The following is a 21248-nucleotide window of genomic DNA, read 5'->3' as shown; positions in this document are numbered from 1 at the left end:
TCTGGATCTACTGGTCCGATTTACTATGTTTTTGTTTTGTATGAAAGCTGTATTCTTCAGAAGTGCTATAGGCTATATAACATTACATTACACATATATACTAATAAATTAAAATACTTTCTAATTTGACATGCAATTTATTCTGCCATGTTAATAACAACCGTCGTTGCTAAGCACCGGTTTGCAAAGTTTCTTTGTTGTTATAAGAAAACGTCACCCAAAATGAACTTATAGTTTGATATTCATCCTTATAAAAATAAATATATTATATAATATTTAATAAATAGTCTTATAGTTCAAGCAGGCGTAGCCGCGTCCGGGTCCACTAGTGATATTATAATATCTCATTTAATGAATTTATTAATAATGCACTTAAATAAAAACAAGTACAGAGAAATATATTAAAAAATCATGTTTATACGACTAGTTTGTTTTTAAATGAATATGAACTTTTCTTTAAAATATAAAATTGGTAACGTTATGAATATTAAAAAAAAATTAAACGAATGTATCGTAACAGGTAACAAATATATTTTTCATAAGTATAAACATCAACAATCTTAACAATAAATAAATCAACTACAACATGAAGACCGTTGAAAATGACTTAAAATTAGATAACAAATATTTACAAGGCACGGAACACACACACACTTCAAAGCACACAGCAAATCAATCATCAAAATCATCAATGATGACCTTTGTGATGAATGGTTTTGTAAACTGGGATTTTGACTGGGTATGGCTGGGGTACGTGAACGGTGACGGTCTTCTCAATTTTAATGGGTACATGCTTTTCCACTGGGTAGGGCACATGCTTCACGACTGGGTAAGGGACAACCTTTTCAATAGGAATAGAGATTTCAGTTTCAACTGGAACAGCTACAGGTTTGTGGACAGGCACCTTTACTGGGTAAGGCTGAGGAATACCAATAAGAATAGGCTTAGGCACGTTGACATGAAGTGGCCTTGGGATGGGGACTGTGACGTGCTTATAAAGAGGTACTTCAACAGGATGCTCTTCATCAATGTGTTCTCCAACTGGAATAGCTTCAGCGTGTCCAAAGTTATATTGATCTCCAAACTCGTGGCCTCCGTCATGAAGGATAAAGCCTTGTTGTTCTCCGTGACCTCCATTACCGCCGTATCCTCCGCTGGCCCCACCATTACCTCCAAAATGGGCAAACCCACCTCCTTGGCCTCCATCACCGTGAACATTCACTTCCTGAATAGCACCGTGTCCATCATCTCCACCATCATGTTGTTGGCCTAAATCGTGAGCAGCTTGCAAATAAGAATCCCCAGAAAATTCTTGACCACCCTGACCTCCGTGACCACCAAAATCGAAGGCTTGCTGACCATGGCCCGAATCTTGACCTTGTAATAAAGCTAAAGTATGTTCATTTCCTTGACCACCAGAAAAATCATGACCTCCAAATCCTCCTAAAAATTGTCCACCTTGGCCCGAAAAGTCGTGACCTCCTTGACCTGCTCCAAAGTCATGATTTTGTCCTCCAGAGAAGTCATGTCCACCTCCCCCTATAGGTGCAGAAGCGTGTAATCCACCTCCGTTATCACCCAAGCCATTATTTCCTTGATCATACCCAGAATCGAATCCTGCCTTGCAAGTGGCGACCGCCAGCGCCAATAAACAGACCTGCAAACAAAGATAATTTCTATATAATAAACTATTTAAAATATTATAACTTCCTATAAATTTTACGCGACATAGTTAAAAATAAATCATAAGTCCAGCATATATTTCACCGACGACGGTTTCCATATATTTTATATAATAAAAATCTGATACGCTGACATACATATATTATTGTGTAAATAAAGGCCATCCATTGTCAAGTATTGTTGGGAGAATAGTCCGAGAGCTGAATGCACTGATGCAATCTCGTTAAATTTATTTAATTGGCAATTATTGAACGCATCGTTGCCCAAGCGCCTGTAAATCACTCGATATACTCAGAATTTTTAAAAAAAGTCATAGAAATGGCAAAGCTTTTTCCTCCATCATTGCAAATCGGTTTTAGTTGAACACGCGAATGCTTGAAAGTATAAGTATGAATTTAAAGGACGCAGAACTTTTATACAGCAGTATTACGTAAAGGGTAACTTCTGGTTTGATTTAAAATCATTTTGAAATTATTTTCAATTTTGTAATAGAGAACTAAGATATTTATTTATTATTTACTATTGTGGGGCCAAATACTCTTGAACAAAAAAAAAATACTAAAATAACATGTCATGAAACTATGGCTAGTCTGGATGTATTTATTAATCTTATTATAGGTACCCCATACAATATGTTCAATGTTTATTATATAAAGTTGTTTGTTTGTTTCCAATTCTATATTTAGATTTGTTTAAACATATTAAATATATCAAAAATATGCAGAAAACAGACAATGCAGCAGGGTAGTGTTAAGACACTCCGTTGCCCATTTTCCGCAGAATTTTTCGAGGCTTGTCGAGTGGCAGAACTCAACCAGGGCCCAGAGCGAAGAAATATTAAGAAATAATAATTTATTCCCTCGAGTGGGGATCGAACCCACAACCGTCGCGTTACCTCATTAACTTTTTTATATTTGTATTGGAAATTATATTTTTAACATGCAACTATAGGTTTATTGCTCTTTGAGGCTTTTTATTTTAATTTTAATTACACATAGACCATCAGTGTAAAAATAAAAAAAAAAATATTTTGAAGTCCATTTTACACAGCATTATATTAAACCTCTCTCTCTTCTAGCAGTCTTTAAGAAAGTTCATTACGTTTTTATATAACATCACATTATATAGATAGAGTAATACTTGTTTTTATGTCTAACAAAAGTTTATTTATTTCTTTGCCTTTCACTAAATGAGCTTCGATTGTACGAGATAAGATTCTTTGCAAATCGACGACGGTGCTGTCTTTTTAGTTTCATATTAACTACCGTTTGATTATTTCCTGATATGAGTATAACTTTTACTGTATATCTTTATAATAAATAAAAAAATAATAGTGGGTGCAGACCCCTAGTCAAATAGAAGCATTTTTAATTATAGTGTGTTGCTTGTTTGTGTTTTTGTGGGTTCGATTCCCGGAGGAACTAAATGTCTTAATATAGGTTCATTTATCTATCCTGATATATACGTGCAACTAAATAAATGCATACAATGTGAAAAGCTGTCTAAGATTGCTTGAAACATTTTACTTTTGTATCGAAAAAATCTAATTTTTTCTAAAATATTATATCAGAATTTCCTTTAAAAAGAACTGCATTGATAAATTCTTTGATAAAATAAAAACATAATGTGGTCGCGCTCTAGTAAAGGTTCAGTTTTTTACTCTATTTTATTGTCTGACATTTTATTAAGTAACTCGAAGCGGTATATCTATTGTGTCTTCGGTATATTCAGAATGCCATTGTTATATGGAACAGCTGGAAAAACTAAAAGTTATTACGTGACTGAAGTATTACGCGGTCGTAGGTTCAATCTCATCCAAAATAAATATTTATGTAACAATTGAAAGTGTAACAAGTGAGATATTTAATCTTCATCTATATATATAAAATCGAAAGGTCACTCACTCATCACGAAACCTCAGAAACTACAAGTGCTAGGAAGTTCAAATTTTGCATAGGAGTTACTTATAGGACGTAGGTGCTCGCTAAGACGGGAATTTGCAATATTCGACTTCTAAGGGGTTGTTTTTGGGGTCGAAAGTTTGTATGAAACTTCGTTACTACAAATGCTAGGAGTCTCAAATTTTACATAGACGTCACTAGGACGTAGTCATGGAGACAGAAATTAATAATAACATAGTTCACGCGGGTGTCACCGCGAGCGGGCCGCTAGTCTATCATATAATGCGTGTGATGTTGGTTGGCAATGTAGTGTCTTAACACCTGAGGGAAGAGGAAGAAGAAGAAGAGGGAACCTACCTCTGCCAAACCTGCTGTGATCGGGATATCCCGTGAAGCTGATTATGAAATAAATGTATATTTGAATCAAAATCTGTTAGTCTGTTCATCACATTACTTATTCGAGTCTTGTTTAAGTATATCCCGAATATGATATTGTAAACATAATATCTCTGGTCTGTGTACTAGCTTAGATATTTGTATTGATGTTTACATATATTTGTATTACAGTTTGTATTTTGTTTGTCTGTGAATATCTTGTAACTAAGACTTTAGTCTTAGTTACAAGATATTCATATAGTAACTAAGACTTTAGTCTTAGTTATTTGGAAGATTATTATGATTACATTTCTACATATAAAAATAACTAATATATAGTTTCGTTTCTTTAATTTTTTTAATTCTATTTAATATAAAAAAATATTTTTATGGATTTTTTATTAAGAATCTTCTAAACAAGTGAATCTCCACGCTTCACCGATTCCGTTATGCCACTTAAGTTATTGTAACATCGTTATACAACTTAAAAAATATAATAGAACGTAAAGGAGAATGCTGGTATTTGGTATTAAGAAACCCATTGACACAATAATCAATTTAACAGGTTGTAGCCGGTTCGATATAATAATTAATGCAAAATAATTGTAGCTCTATCATATCTCTAAACAATAATTTTAGTTGAAACACTCTGTTCTTAGTTATCCGCTTATATTAAATAACGAGAGTGATAAAAAATTCAAAGACGAAATTGAATCCATAACTATTTTGTAAATCTTTGTCTTCTGTGCCAACATGGAAAGCTTGTAATCATATAATATTTATTACCTGTGTAAACGGATGTGGGTTCGATTCCCACTAGTGGGAATTTTATTTTTATTACCTCGCTCTAGTAACGATAATGCAGTCTCAAAAATTGCTATATGCGAGATATAGTATGTATAATATTTTAAAGTGTCAAAATGTAATAAACTATGAACATTTTCATATGTAGTGCTACCTATTCTTGGCTCTTATTGTGCGAGACAGGTCATCTATTCTAACTTTCGAAAACAGAAAACTGAGAATAAGAACAATCATTCTTTATAGGGACCTAGTTTTTTGGAACATTTATCTTTTAGCTTCTTTTTAACTAATTATAAAATTTCTTTGTAAGCTTAAAAGTTATTTGAAAGTTACCATTTCAATTAAATTTATATTCATTTCAGCTTGTGATTTTACTTCTGGATACGTGATATATGTATTCTATAGTTGTAGTTGATAAACTATTGTTTGTATAGTGGGGTGCGAATGTAAACGAATGTGATGAAGCAAATCGCGGCATTAAATTTCGTTAAACACACACCGCCTTAAGAATTCTTAAGAAACGGAGTGTCTTAACACTAGGTTTCCAGGTTCCCTCTAATCAACCAAAGAATCAATACCGATCAGTCAAATTAAAAAAACTTTGTAAAACGAACAAAAAAAGACAAGAAAGACATTATTCAATGTCGTATTTCTTTCAATAAATCCAATTAGTTTTCTATTAACTATATAATATAAGTTTCGAAAGTAAATTCCTAGCTAACTAACGTATATAATATATAACATATAGTTAAAAGTGAATGTCCCTTTTACGGGCCTTTCTACCGGCTAAACTAGTTTTGTAGGTTGTCTAAAACGAAACACTAGAGCCGGAAGTAGGATGCTAGAATTTAATTTTGTAACTATTATTTCGACTGGCTTCCCCGTGAGGTCCACTAGGCAAAGCTTAGGGTGTCGTAATAAACAAACCAGAATTTAAGTTGTTTATAAATATAAGTAAGTTCGAATCCCATTTGGGGATAACGCTCTCACTCTGTTTAAAGATAACGTTGTTGATGCTGGGTTCCTTTAATAGAGACGAAAATTTAAAACTGGACTGGACTTAAACTTAAACTTTAAGAAAAAAATATATCTCTAAAAGACATTAGTTTTTTTCTCAATAATATATGTAATATTAAATAAAATAAATCTAAGAAATACTCTTAGATCATTGGCTTATCAAGTAAAGTATATTACAAGTATACCATATAAACTCGTGAATAAACCTCAGTGCTATAATCCTTAGTGATGTATAATAAAAATGTATCGAAATATTCTTAGTATTTTACCTATATCGTAAAAATTTGAAAATTATAGTACGAGGTAGCAGGTTGTAATCTCTGTTGTGGCAAAGAAAATCTTATTTTTAATTTCATTTAACTTTCAATCTTAATTTGAGGCAATGCGTGCTGACAAACGGAACTAGTTTTTTTAGCTCCACGGTGAATCTCGCACATAGCAAGATAGGCATAGGAAACATAAAAACGTAGTGTTAAAACACTTCGTTCCAATTAAGACACTTCCGTTCCCCACTTCCTGTCAAATTCGAGACAATGCTAGCTGAGAGACGGAACTTACCACCACGTATGCTATACTCAAATAAAAGTGATGTGTCACTATCACTTCACTATCACTTCACTATCATAATAAACACGGATACACCGACCACTCTATAACATAACGTAAGAAAAAAAGATTAACTAAAACACTAATAGCATACAGGCTATCTAACATCTGCCTTTCTCTAAACGTAACTTGTTTTTTAATCCATTTTATATCATTATCTCAATTAAGTAGTTTTGCTTGGATTCTGATATAACATTTAATGCTGGGGTTATGTGGGTATTTACGTATTAGCCGGTTTCATCACACTGATACTTATTTATAAATAGATTTTTAGATAAATGCTTATAGGTCTTATACAATATTTTTTTTGCTTCACGGTGGGCAGAGAAAACCAGGGAACCTAACGTTAAGTAAGTTCGTTCACAAGAAGAATGGGAATCGAACCCACAACCTGTCGCGTTCACAGACGCATGCTTGTGGCCTTACAAATTAAACTTATTTGCAGATAAAAGAAATTATAATATTACAAAATGTAATATTAGGAAGTTAGATATTTAACAGCTTAACGTTATAATATACAAAATTACGAATTTAAAAATTTGCTATATAAGTTATAAGTAAAAAAGGAAATAAGTTTTTGAAAATAAAACTCGATCTCATATCGATATCTAGCAACTATATCGATTCTTTTGAAATAGGAATAAATTGGATACTGTGTCGATTTTCACATGGCTGAGCTCCTAACCGGGCAATAGTAATCGTTCAATCGACTTTGAAACCGGAGATTTTTCCCTCACTATTTCGTATTAATACTTATTTGAGTTTAAAAAATATGTGTATATAATTTTCATAAAATAAATATGGATAATTTTAAATATTTTTCAATAAATTAAAGTTTTTATTCCTTTTTTTATATATAGGCAATTGTTGTAACAAATTATTAAGGCTTTTTTTGGTTAAAAGATTTATTCCTATAGCTCCACGCTGTATCCCGTACGTAGCTGGGTGGGTAGAGGGAACCTAGTGTTAAAAAACTCCGTTCCGTTGGTTAAAAGATGGAGGTATAATAATATGGATATTCCTTGAACGTAAAAATTATTTTTTCTGTATTAAAAAGTTAGATATATTTTTAATTTCTGAACATCTCTTATACAATTTAAGTAGTTTTATACAATTTAGCTGGGTTATTTATAAATACTTTTATAATTCCGAATTTGTCTTAAAATTAACTAATTTTATTTTAATTAAATTTAATTTAAGTAAGTTTTTAAAAATATAAGAAAATATACGGATGTATGTACCATGTAACTCCACATTCTTAAAACTGGGTACAGGTTAATTAAAAAATAAAAAATAATAATATACAGACACGCGGCAACAAGCTTACGAAAGCCAATTTAGCATCCGAGAATGACAAAGAGACAGACCACTGACAATTTCTCATTAAAAACCACAATGTTTCTTGATTTTAATCATAATTATTACAGTTGTTTTGATTAACTTTTTATTTAAATTTCTTTAAAAAAAATACTTTCCATATTTTTTCCTTGCCACGTTACCAGAGCGAGAAAATGAAAATATTAAATATATCATTCACTCGAGTGGGAATCGAACCCATAATCGTCGCGTTTTACAGTGGCACGCTTGTATTCCAGCGCCACTAGGGCCGGAGGCCTGACTTCTTTCATACTATACTATTACTATACAATTATGCAATAACTAAGCTACTATAAATAACATCTTGTTGTAAACAAGGAACTTATTCTAGCCTTCTAGTAACAAGCCTCATATTTTAATGTTAGTATAGAAAACATGGATTGGAGAATATTAGTGAAGGCCGCATCTCAAAAACTGTGACAGCTAGACAATTAAAATTTTCGCAAATGATGTATTAAAACTAAAAAACTTAAATTTAAGCCAAATTATTTAGAATCTAATTTCGTTTTTAAACACAACACCTCAACTTTTTACTTTGACAAGTAACTAATTGATAATTTTCCACTGAGAGTTTCATTAACTTAGATAAATATTATACAATGAAAAAAAAAGAAAAATATATAAGTTCATTATTTCGTTTTTTTATATGTAGATATATTCTTTGATGTGTAACTAAAAAAAAAAAACTATTGATTGTGATTGAGTTTTCAAAATTCAAAATATGCAGATATAAGCTAAATTTTATCTACTAATCGCTTATGACCTACAAAAACAACATAAACAAATATATATAAAACAAAATATAAAAAAATATTATTGCACATACAAAATTTTTCTATTAAAATTTAGATTAATGTGAAAATGTTTTATTCATACTGTTATTATAAATGCGAAACCAACTCTGACGGTCCGATGCTCTTTCACTAACAAACTTTTGATGCGGTTTTTTCTATTAATTTTTCCGTATTATGAGTATTTAAAACTTTTTTCAAACGAATGTGAATTTAGTTATAAATATTTGTATAGAAGTGTGTATTTCTATCAGCTTCACGCTGTATCCCGCTCACAGTAGGGTGGTCAGAGGGAACCTAGTGTTAAGACACTCCGTTCCCCACTTTCCACCAAATTTCAAGATCGAACCCACAATCGTCGCGTTAGAGTCACAACCCCCTTTGCCACGACGGCCTTGTAAGCGTATATATGCGAATTTCGTTAATTAAATATATTTACCTAATCGTCAAAATTCAAATCCATATATCCAATGTTAATAAGGAAGAGATTATAACACTCTACATTCTTATAGTAAATATGAACGAAAGTAATTGTTTTAATGATTTAAATCTTTACTTTTTGAACAATAGCCTTTCATACCGTCGTCAACACTGTGTTGTAATTACAAAATTATACATTTACTATGGAATAGTATAAAATATATTTTTTCATAAATAAAACTGATTGAGATATTTCTTTTGTGCTTTCAATTTTATATTATATTTCATTTCTATTTCTTCTTATTTTGATATGTTTTAAGCAAAAACATTAATTACTAAATAAGTCTAATAAAAGAATCACAAACTTGAAGTTTTGATATTAAAGTTCAAATTGGCCTATAACAGTAAAAACGATATTACGTTAGAGAGCTTTAAAAATCCTTGAAATGATCCTTACCAATCTTAGCTTTTCGAAATTTTAATTGTTTTGAGATTAATTATATAATTTTCAATTTAGTTTATTAAATATTTAAAAAGTTTTCGTTTGTTTCGAACAAATATTAACAAAATTAACAATGCACTGTAAAATCACTACGTTCTCCGCCTATTTCTTAAATTTAGGAATTGTGTGACCATTATCAGGTTTTTCCAAGATTTTTTTTCCAAAGAAACATAACTTTTAAAACACTTTTAAACTTATAATATAAATAAATAATAAATAATCACTTACAAATGTCTTCATGTCGGTACGTTTAGTGTAGGTTTATCGCCGGTACAGAACGCTGTGATACACTCGGACTGATGCTCTAAGTTTTTATACGGGTCGGAAGTGACTGCTGCAGAGGAGATCGCGAAAGGCGAAAGAATCTGTGCGAGGTGATACAACGTAGTTCACTTTTTGTGTTGTTTTTAATTTGTTTCTATAATGATTTTTTCGTTTATTTTATGTTTTAATTTATATTATTATTTGGTGTATGTGTTAAAATTTAATTTTAAGTGTATGGATATTTTAATTTCGATATTAATGAGTCGATTAAATCTATTTTTATTAGCTTAACGCTGTCATATAGTAAAATGTATGTATATAGGCAAAGCTAGTGTTCAGACACTCCGCTCCCTACTATCCAATGAATTATGGAATTACTCTGTTTCTATAATAGTAAAACACATATTTATTTTAAATATAAATAAGATCTTTTCACATACATTTTAATTTTATGAAAAATATGAAAGGCTTTTCATTTAAGTAGTTACTCAAAATTCAAACAATGAATAATATACAGTGGTCGAGATAATACCAGCGGCCAAAACAGTCTTGAAAACATTTGAATAAATTACCATTCTTGCCCCTTTCATTATGATTTGCAACTGTAAATATTTATTATGAATTAATTACCTTATAGTATAATTTGGGATAAATAAACAAAATTGTTTATAGGAAGTATTGTTTATCGATCCTAAAACTGTTATTGGCTTAAAAAGAAGAATGGTATTTTAAGTTCTTCTAGAAATAAATTGTACAATTAGTAAGAAATAAGATAATATTTACGAAAATGTTTGATATTTTTGATTTTATTAATGAATAAAATTTTATGCATTGCATTACTCATACACCATATTATAAGGAACGAAAGGACCATATGAACCGTATGTAACGTTATTTTAATTGTCAGTTTTTAGCTGTTTTATTTATATTTCACAAAAACACCCCTAATACATATATATAAATATTTTTAAGTAAATTCATAATTTTACAATAGAAAATAAACAACACAAAATATATGAAATTTCAAAATTAAGTCTTGTTTGTAGATTATATGAAAATTATGCAGGCACCGACCAACCACTCGGCAGAAACTAATTTATAAAACAATAGGAAGTTTATAATTTCGAACATCTTTGAATTAATGTTTGGGAACTTGCAATATTGTAATTTGAATATAACGCGGTGTTTGATTCCTATTTGAAGTTTCTTATTCAGTTGACTGATTATATTAACATTTTAATGTATATATTATAATAAACATTTATTACGTTTTTGATTTTATTTTTATTATTTAATGCATAAACTTTTACAAAGTTTGTTAAGTTAATAACTAAAAATTATTCAATTACATTCGAATTTGTATTTAAGTGTCCATATGTATGCTTATTTTAAAAAATATATATTTAAAATAAAATATTTTTAATCACAATAATAATTATTAAAGAAAATACATAAATATTCCCACATTGTTATAAATGTAACAAAAAATGGTGAAATAGTTTATGGGTATATTAACAACTTTATATAGTTCCTTCCGAATCACCTTTCCTCGTCTTGCTAGATTGCGATTACTTTTAAACTTTTTGGCTCATTTTATTGGTTATACGAGAACGTATCAAAATTACATATTAGTTAGAATGTTGAATGCTTCCTTTGTTCAATTTATTTATAATCAAAACTTATTTGTTATACAATATCTAAGCTAGTGTTAACATTTTAGAGAGACATTCCGTGTAGAGTTGCGGAACCTAACGCCGGGCTTTGTCTGGTTTCAGAAAAAATATGTAAATATCTATGCATGTTGATCCAAATCTCAATTACAGCGACTACAGTCACACTCCCTTAAGACCACGTTTGATAGAACCCCTACAAATTGTAGGATCCTTATGTTTCCAGTTTGGAAGTCTGATTGTACAAATAATGGTTATGGGTTCAATCAGATCTTCATCATCAGGGAAATGTTTCTACTCCGCCTCTAGCAGGATAGGAACCTGGGAACCTAGTGTTAAGATACTTCGTTTCTATTATGACACTTATGTTCCTCCTTTACCGCCGATTTCTGGACATATTACATGTGTTGAGTAAAAATGTTTATATTTATTTTATTTTTTTCCAGTTCTAGTAGGATATAACATGGTGATGCTAATATAAATTGGCTCTAAAACGAGCTCTTGGCTCTAAAAGTATAGAACAGTGAGTCTTACCACTATATTCTCTCTGTCCGAAGAAAAAAAACTCTTAATATAACATTTCGTGAATCAACTACGTATTAAACTACGTATTATATCTTTTAAGCGTATCAACTGGGCTTTACTTCTTATCTCCCTCATTTCAACAACTATTAAAGTAAAGGAACGTCCATATAATGTTTCCATTCAAAACATTCGGTTCAATAAACGCCTTGTGCAATTTTTTTAATTTAATTTTTTTTCGCTTCCCACTTTTCTTCTGTAATCACTCTATCTACAACTGAAAACCTCAATAAAATCCTTCTTAAGAATTTCTAGAAATCCTCGGCTTCCATACACCCCCTAACCTACTTACATGCTAAATTCCAACTTTCTGAGTCGAGTAGTTTCATCTATGGCTTGTTTGTCAGTCACTTCGTAACGGAAAAGTTTTATATGTAGAAAAAGCAAGAAACTCGTGGACAGTATTAAATCTTAAAACTAGACTTTCCAGAAATTCTTTTTTTACAGTAAAACACACAAACGCCATTGGCTCGAGACGTTTTTTTTACAAATACTGACTATTTAATGAAATTTAAATAAAAGAATAGAGAGAAAATTAATATAAAAGAAGGTTTATAGTCCGAACTTTAATAGCCTATAACGAATCGATCTAAAGGCTAAACAGTAATTGCTAGGTTAGGTTTTGCTACTTCACACGCAGCAAGTGAAAGTATAAAATTGGGTCTTATGCATTTCACTGTTAGTGCATTTAACCACAGATGTAAAGGAATCATTAAGTTTAATATTGCCAAAAGGGCATGGTGGCGCAGTGGCAGCATCTAATTTTAACGTATTAGTATGGGATTCGACATTTCAAATAATATTTACATTATTTTCGTTAATTGTGTCGGTCGTGGGTTCGATTTCCATTTGGAGGAATAAATTATTTACACACTCAGGTAACACACAAAGCGTGGCGTTAAGTTCCGGTATTTATCAGGCGATGTCTCGAAAATTGGTCAAATAGTGGGGAACGCAGTGTTCTGACACTAGGATTCCTTTACCTGTCTATCATTACATGTCTGTGAACTTAGCAGAGCATTGTCCAGCAGATCAAAAAAAAAATGGAGTTCTCTTCGCACGCACCTGAGTTCTATAGTTCCTGATAGGTTTTATAAATAGTTCTGTCGTTTTTACCCCTGAAAAAGTTATGTAAAAAAATGATCTGCTAACTTCCCTTGGCAGATCATTTTTTTGCAAATAAATATCGGGGCGAGATCTGCACTCATAGGGATGAATAAAATAGTTCCTGATAATTTTTAACAATAGTTCTGTTAATTTCACGAAGAAAAAAATTTTTAAAAAGAAAAAAAGAACGTTTGTTTCGAAAATAGTTCAAAAGGTAAAGTAATTTTTAAAATTAATAAAATGATATTCAGACGCGAGAACTCTTTATTTTACAATAGAATATGAGTAGTTCTACGATATTTAGCCTGAAAGAAAACCAGAACTCTGAAAAAACTGCCAGCAGAGCATAGTTGATTGTATGAATTATAGAAAAATTACAATTTTAACTCTACATAGGTAAAAGTACTACATTTTTTTTTGGAAGTGTTCAGACACGGGAACTCTAAAATTTCTAACAGAATATGAAATGTTCTGTTATACAAAGCCAATTATAAAACTAGAACTCCTGTAAAAATGCCAGCAGAGCATAGTTGAAAATTCGATTTGTTAAAAAATATCAAATTAACTTGTTGCGACGAAAAATATTTTTTAAAAATATGAATATCGTGCTCAGAAACGAGAACTCTTCATTTTTAAATGGACAAATTGAATAATCAGGTATGCTCTGCTGGCATTTGTACAGGAGTTCTGGTTTTATAATTGGTTTTTTATAATAGAACTACTCATATTCTAGTAGAAATCAAAGAGTTCCCGAGTCTGAGCACATTAAAATAGAAAATTATTTGGTACTTTTACATATGAAGAGTTGAAATGGGCATTTTTCAATATTTCATACAAACAACTATGCTCTGCTGGCAGTTTTTTCAGAGTTCTGGTTTTCTTTCAGGCTAAATATCGTAGAACTACTTATATTCTATTGAAAAATGAAGAGTTCTCGTTTCTGAGCAAGATATTAATATTTTTAAAAAATATTTTTCTTCGCTACAAATTAATTTGATATTTTTCGGCAAATTAAATATTCAGGTATGCTCTGCTGGCATTTTTACAGGAGTTCTAGTTTTATAATTGGCTTTTTATAATAGAACTACTCATATTCTGTTAGAAATCCAAGAGTTTTCGAGTCTGAGCACATTAAAATAGAAAATTATTTAGTACTTTCACATATGAAGAGTTGAAATGGACATTTTTCAATATTTCATACAAACAACTATGCTCTGCCGGCAGTTTTTTCAGAGGTCTGGTTTTTTTTCAGGCTAAGTATCATACAACTACTTATATTCTATTGAAAAATGAAGAGTTCTCGGTTCTGAGCAAGATATTAATATTTTTAAAAAATATTTTCCTCGCAACAAGTTAATGTGATATTTTTCGACAAATTGAATAATCAGGTATGCTCTGCTGGCATCTTTACAGGAGTTCTGGTTTTATAATAGAATTGGCTTTTTATAATAGAACTACTCATATTCTAGTAGAAATCAAAGAGTTCCCGAGTCTGAGCACATTAAAATAGAAAATTATTTAGTACTTTCACATATGAAGAGTTGAAATGGACATTTTTCAATATTTCATACAAACAACTATGCTCTGCTGGCAGTTTTTTCAGAGTTCTGGTTTTCTTTCAGGCTAAATATCGTAGAACTACTTATATTCTATTGAAAAATGAAGAGTTCTCGGTTCTGAGCACATTAAAATAGAAAATTATTTAGTACTTTATCATATGAAGAGTTGAAATGGACATTTTTCAATATTTCATACAATCAACTATGCTCTGCTGGCAGTTTTTTCAGAGTTCTAGTTTTTTTTCAGGCTAAATATCGTAGAACTACCTGTATTCTATTGTAAAATAAAGAGTTCTCGCCTCTGAGTATCATTTTATTAATTTTAAAAATTACTTTACCCTTCGAACTATTTTCGAAACGAACGTTCTTTTTTTCTGTTTCAAAATTTTTTTCTTCGTGAAATTAACAGAACTATTGTTAAAAATTATCAGGAACTATTTTATTCATCCCTATGAGTTCAGATCTCGCCCCGATTTTTATTTGCAAAAAAATGATCTGCCAAGGGAAGTTAGCAGATCATTTTTTTACATAACTTTTTCAGGGGTAAAAACGACAGAACTGTTAATAAAACCTATCAGGAACTATAGAACTCAGGTGCATGCGAAGAGAACTCCATTTTTTTTTTGATCTGCTGGACAATGCTCTGCTAAGTTCACAGACATTATCATTACTTGGTAGGTATATATTATTATTTTCATTTCCCTGATGTGATAGAACAAAGCGCGGAGTTGAGTTTCGCAACTCAACGTGACGTGGAGAGTGGAAAAAAAATTTCGAATTACCTATGCTAAGCCTGCTTAATGTAGAAAATACATAAAAATAAAAATATGGTAAACCTTAAAAGTTAAGGAGAATCAAGATAAAATTTACGTATCATAACCAAATTTTAGAATGCCTTGAGCTTGAAAACCGATTACACAATTTTGCCCTGATACTTAATTACATATAGGTACATTATATCTATCTATACATTTTTTAAATTATATAATTTTTATATAAGTTTAATAAAACGATGAATTCATCAAGCTAATGGAAACATAACAATAGACAGAATGTACTATAACAATCCATCATAAAAATTATATTTTGTAATAATAAGGATAGCCTGTGGATAGAAATATAGAAGGATTAAATGCGGGATACAGCGTGAAGAATACAGCGTGTGAAAAAATCAGGATATGAGGATAGCCAGAGACATAATAAGAGTTGAGACGCTACCCTACGAGATATTTTATGTCTATCTAAAGGCTGTGCATGTTGGGTAACGAATCCCAACGTCACATTTTGTATACAAATTTTTTCAGCTACCGAGTGATTTATAGATAATACATAGACGGAATTACTAGACTTAGTAAGTTCTAATTTAACATATAGGTAGGTTAAGGAGTGTAAAAAAATTCTAAGAAAAGTTTTCCTAAAATTCTAAGAAAACAGGAAAAAAAATGGAATTTCCCATTTTATATCTTAATATCCATGCAAACAGAAATATGAGTGATATCTAGTTTAAATATAATCATCACTACAATCTTAAATTGCAGTTACTACAATCACGTCTATAGACGTCTTGTCAGACACTTGTCATATATAAATTACTAGCGGACGCGCGCAGCTTCGCTTGCGTATTTAGGGGGAATTCTAATAACCCATGAAACATGTGTTCAATGAAATATTTTTAAGAGTTTAAATTTCAAATTTTATAAAAATCGGTGGTGATTTAAAGATTTTTCCATACAAACTTTCAACCCCTTATTTGCACCCTTATGGGGACAATTCTAGAAAACCATGGAACATGTCTTCAATTAAATACTTTTAAGAGTCTAAATTTAAAATTTTATAATAATCGGTGGCGTTTTAAAGATTTTTCCATACAAACTTTCAACCCCTTATTTGCACCCTTAGGGGAAGAATTCTAGAAAACGATGAAACATATGTTCAATTAAATACTTTTAAAAATCTAAATTTCAAATTTTATAAAAATCGGTACCGATTTAAATTTTTTCCATACAAACTTTCAACCCCTATCTCACCCCTTTAGGGTTAAAATTTTTCAAAATCCCTTCTTAGTGGATGTCCAGATTACGAAAGTAAACTTTTGTCCAAATTTCACGTTTCTACGCACAGCAGTTACGGCTGTGCGTGCGTCTTACCTCAGTCAGTGAGGACAAGTCCTTTTATATATATAGATTATTAAAATGAATGGTGTCGATTTTTCATTGTGGGTAAAGACACAAATATGTTTCTACTAATTGGAAAGAGAAAGTGAAGCATAACAAATCTTCATCCACTTTCATTGGAACTAAATAAATACGATAATTTATACGCTCATGCCAACTGAGATTAACTGTAGAACTAATAATCGAAGATAGACACACGATTGTAGATATACGATTTGCTTTACTATAAATAAGTATTAGAGGCCGGCACAGCGCATAACTGTAAAAGCTTAATAAAGCGGGAATCAAACGTCAACATCGCTGTAGATTCGATTCCCGCTCGGGGAAATAGGTTATTTTCATTTTATCGCTTTTACAATATAACACACATAACTCGACACAGTGAGGGCGTTGTGGTGCAGTAACGGTGCGTCTGTCAACGTGCTAGTTGTGTATTCGATTTCCATTTAAGGGAATTTAGTATTCTCATCGAAATTTGTATGAAAAGTCTTTACGGTAGGTTTCCTATCGTAGTACGAAACCTTATAATTTTTATATTTATAACTTGACTCCGCTTTCTCCGCTTCTTGACAGCTTTTCTCTCTTTCGTAATATAAAAAAAAACTTTCATAAGGTGAACAATTTTTTGTATTGTAGCAGTTACGATACGGCACGCTTCTTCTTTTTAAAAGCTTTTATTTAACTTGCAATGTATGTATGTGGGTTCGGGTGAAATCTTAGAGCTCAATTTTGAAGTAGATATCGTCAACCGATTGCGCTGAAATTTTGTATACACGTTTACTTTGGATGACAATGCACGATAAAATATGTGACGTCATTCTAAATGTAATATGGCGGACCATGCAAGATGGCAGAATTGTTATTTTTAATGTACTTCTACAATATGGGTATCAAATGAAAGGACTCGTTGAGAGCAACTCGAAATATAGTGTGATGACACTCCAAATTCCATAAGGAGGATATCGAATATAGCCAAGTATCTATTTGGTCTACTTCTACAATATAGATATTAAATGAAATGGGTCGTTGACCGTAACTCTAAAAATAATGTGACGTTATACTAAATCCAATATGGCGGAACATCTAAGATGGCGGAATAGTTATTATTTATGCACTTCTGCAATATGGGTATCAAATGAAAGATCTTGCCGAGAACAAATAGAAAAATAATGTGACATCACTTGAAATCCAATAGAATTGACACGATTCAAGTTTTTTGTGCTTTCATACAATGAAAGGTATGTTCGTACGATTGAGCTGAAATTTTGTATACACGTTTGGTTTGGATGACAATACACGATAAGGTTTGTGACTTCATTCTAAATATAATATGGCGGACCATCCAGGATGGCAGAATAGTTATATTTCATGAACTTCTATAATATGGGTATCAAATGAAAGGGCTTGTTGAGAGTAACTAGAAAAATAGTGTAACGTCATTCTAAATCCAATATGGCGAACCATCCAAAGTAACAGAATACTTATTTTTGATGCACTTGTACATTACCGGTATCAAATGAAAGGACTTCTTAAGAGCAACTTGAAAAATAATGTGACATCATTCTAAATCTAATAAGGCGGACCATCCAAGATGGCGGAATAGTTATATTTAATGTACTTCTATAATATGGGTATCAAATGAAAGGGCTTCTTGAGAGCAACACGAAAAATAATCTAAAGTCATTCTAAATCCAATATGGCGGACCATCCAAGATAGCCGAATAGTTAATTTTAGTCTACTTCTACAATATGGATATCTATTGAAAGGGCTCGTTGAGAGTAACTCGAAAAATGTGACGTTTTTCTAAATCCAATATGGCGGAACATCTAAGATGGTGGAATAGTTATAATTTATGTACATCTGCAATACGGGTATCAAATGAAAGGGCTTGCCGAGAATAATATGACATCTAGTGTGAGAAACCTTCTTCCTCCTGGCATTAATCCCAGCTATTGCCAGGGTCTGCGTTCCTACTCAACCTACTCCACTTTGCGCGGTCTTTTGCGTCCTCAGTGGTTAGACCATTGGCTCTCATATCCGGCATCACGACATCCAACCAGCGCTTCCTTGGGCGTCCAGGAGGTCTCACTCCAGGAACTGATATAGCAAGGCACTTGCATCCGACATAGTTCTTAGACCGGCACGTAACGTGGCCAAACCATCTCAGGCGGCCCTCTTGGAACTTATCCGCTACGTCACGGACCCCAAGACTACCTCGAACGAATGTGTTGCGTATGCGGTCAGACCGCGTTACGCCACACATCCACCTCAGCATCTTCATTTCCGTGACGTGAAGCTCCTGAGTGTGCCGAGATAGTGCTGGCCAACATTCGCTGCCGTATAAAAGAACCGGTCGTATGATGCTCTTGTATATCAGTCCCTTGAGCTTGGCGGTTTTCTTCGGTCACAGACCACACCAGTGACCTCCCGCCATTTGGCCCAGGCAGCACTTATCCGGCCATGGACATCGTGATCGATGCCTCCAGACTCGTGCATAACGTATCCAAGGTACCTGAACTTTTCTGACTTAACGGCTGGCTCAGGACCTATAAGGATCGTGCTCGAGTCGAGCACATTTAGTTTAAGACCGCCGTTCTCAAGCGTACCCTTCCAGAGGTTCACTTTACGCTCCAGCGTCAGTCGGTTCTCGTTATCTCGTCAATGAGTGCTATGTCGTCGGCATACATCATCAGCCATGGAGGCTGCACTACATTGAATAAGAACGACTAAGAGCCGAGCCCTGGTGAACCCCACTGTAATCGGGAAGGGTCTAGTGTCGCCAACAGCATTCCTAACCATAGAAGCGGAATCGTGGTACATGTCTCTAGTGTGAGAAACCTAGCCAGTGGTAACTAAAAAGTAAAAAATAAATTATAAGCAAAAAATCATTTTTAGAAAAAGCTTTTATTTAAACGCTTTAAAAAGGAGAAAATAAAATTTGTTTTTTAAATTTTAACTATCAACTCATAACCTCATTGTACACAATTTATATGATCATAAAAGCTTGTCGAATTCCTCTAGAATCTCCTCCAGGTATTTCAAAAAAACTAAAACTAAACTCATACCTTTCACTTCCAATAGAAATTTTAAGAATTATAAAATTATAAAGACTTTCCAGATGCTAATAAATTTTCTTTATGTACTGTAAACGACCATGGTTAAACACTTGCCACGTCAAGTTAAATACTTAAACTGTTAAAGTATCGGATTTTATTAATTTGTTAAGCTTATCTATAAATTGTGAATTAACTACCTTACGTAAGAAGCTGTACTATATTTTATACGTGAATTAGACTGTGATAATACACGCGATGGTTGTCGATTCGATTTCCTCTTAGAGAAATATGTGTTCTAAAGAAAGATCCGTTAAATTATCGTTATTCTGTAACGTCCAATAATAAATGGACAGATAATTCCGTTCTCCACTTTCCGCCAAATTCTCAAGACCTTGTGTGTTGAGTAGTGGAACTCAAGGAAGCGCTTTGCCTCGTTACAAGAGCCAGAAAATTTAAATTTATTATAGCAAATATCTTATCTATTTTATATGTCTTACTTACACTTTCATTTTAAACAAATTCCTCTAAAGGCATAGGAATTCCAATAATAAATAGTCAGTACGAAACATCTAACGTATATAAATGGCATTCGTAACCAGATCGAATGCTACAAATTGTTTGTCAATCAGCACTAGTGGGCTTTCATGTTTTACTTTCGATTTATATTAGTTCTCAAGTCGAATGATCTTTTTATGATTGATGATATATGTAATTTTCGTAATCGATATTTCACTTCCTCGAGTGGGGATCGAACCCAGAACCGTCGCGTTACAGTCATATCTTTGTGCCGCTGTGTCACGCCGGCCTCACGTTTATATTTCCATTTTTTCTCTCTAGTGTCGAGGAACAGCGCGGCGTTGAGTTATGCCACTCAACACGCAATGCCTCCAGAATTCGGCAGTAAGTGGGAAACGGAGTGTCTCAACACTAGGTTCCCTCTGCCTACCCTGCTGTGTGCGGGATACATCGTGAAGTTTATTTTGTTTTTCGTAGTCGATGTCCTCGTGACACACCCCATGACTCTAAACGTAATATTTGGGGACTCCATCCTAAAAATCGTGGGGATGATTATTTGAACTATTTTTATTTATCCCATCTGGCGCCCAAAACTCGGCGTTGAGTTCCGCTCAACACACATTGCCTCGGAAACTGGTCGGAAAGTGAGAAACATAATGTCTTAACATTATGTTATCTCTGTATGTAAAGTTAAAACAAAAATTTAAATCATTCAAGCGTAAATTAGAACACTTTTTAAACAAAGCTTAAGTGGAGTTTAATTACATTCCTCTCAAACATTACTGAAGTCATTATAAATTCAAATTCTCGTACATTGTTCAATCTTGTAAATTATCATTACAA

The 21248-nt window shown here is 32.3% G+C and overlaps 1 protein-coding gene across 1 annotated transcript; it reads right to left on the bottom strand.

Annotated features, from left to right (window-relative positions):
* Positions 1–511: 511 nt before the first annotated feature.
* On the bottom strand, positions 512–9790 carry LOC146535231 (uncharacterized). The gene is made up of 2 exons (XM_085192097.1): positions 9705–9790; positions 512–1657 (listed from the first exon to the last, which is right to left on the bottom strand). The coding sequence occupies exons 1-2, from the start codon at positions 9714–9716 to the stop codon at positions 689–691; spliced, it is 981 nt and encodes a 326-aa protein (XP_085048223.1). The 5' UTR covers positions 9717–9790; the 3' UTR covers positions 512–688.
* Between the last annotated feature and the right edge of the window lie 11458 nt (positions 9791–21248).

This window comes from Heliconius melpomene, chromosome 10 (assembly GCF_056956725.1).
Source record: "Heliconius melpomene rosina isolate 202511_hmr_F chromosome 10, ASM5695672v1, whole genome shotgun sequence".
NCBI lineage: Eukaryota > Metazoa > Arthropoda > Insecta > Lepidoptera > Nymphalidae > Heliconius > Heliconius melpomene.
This window is presented reverse-complemented; position numbering and strand designations above follow the sequence as displayed.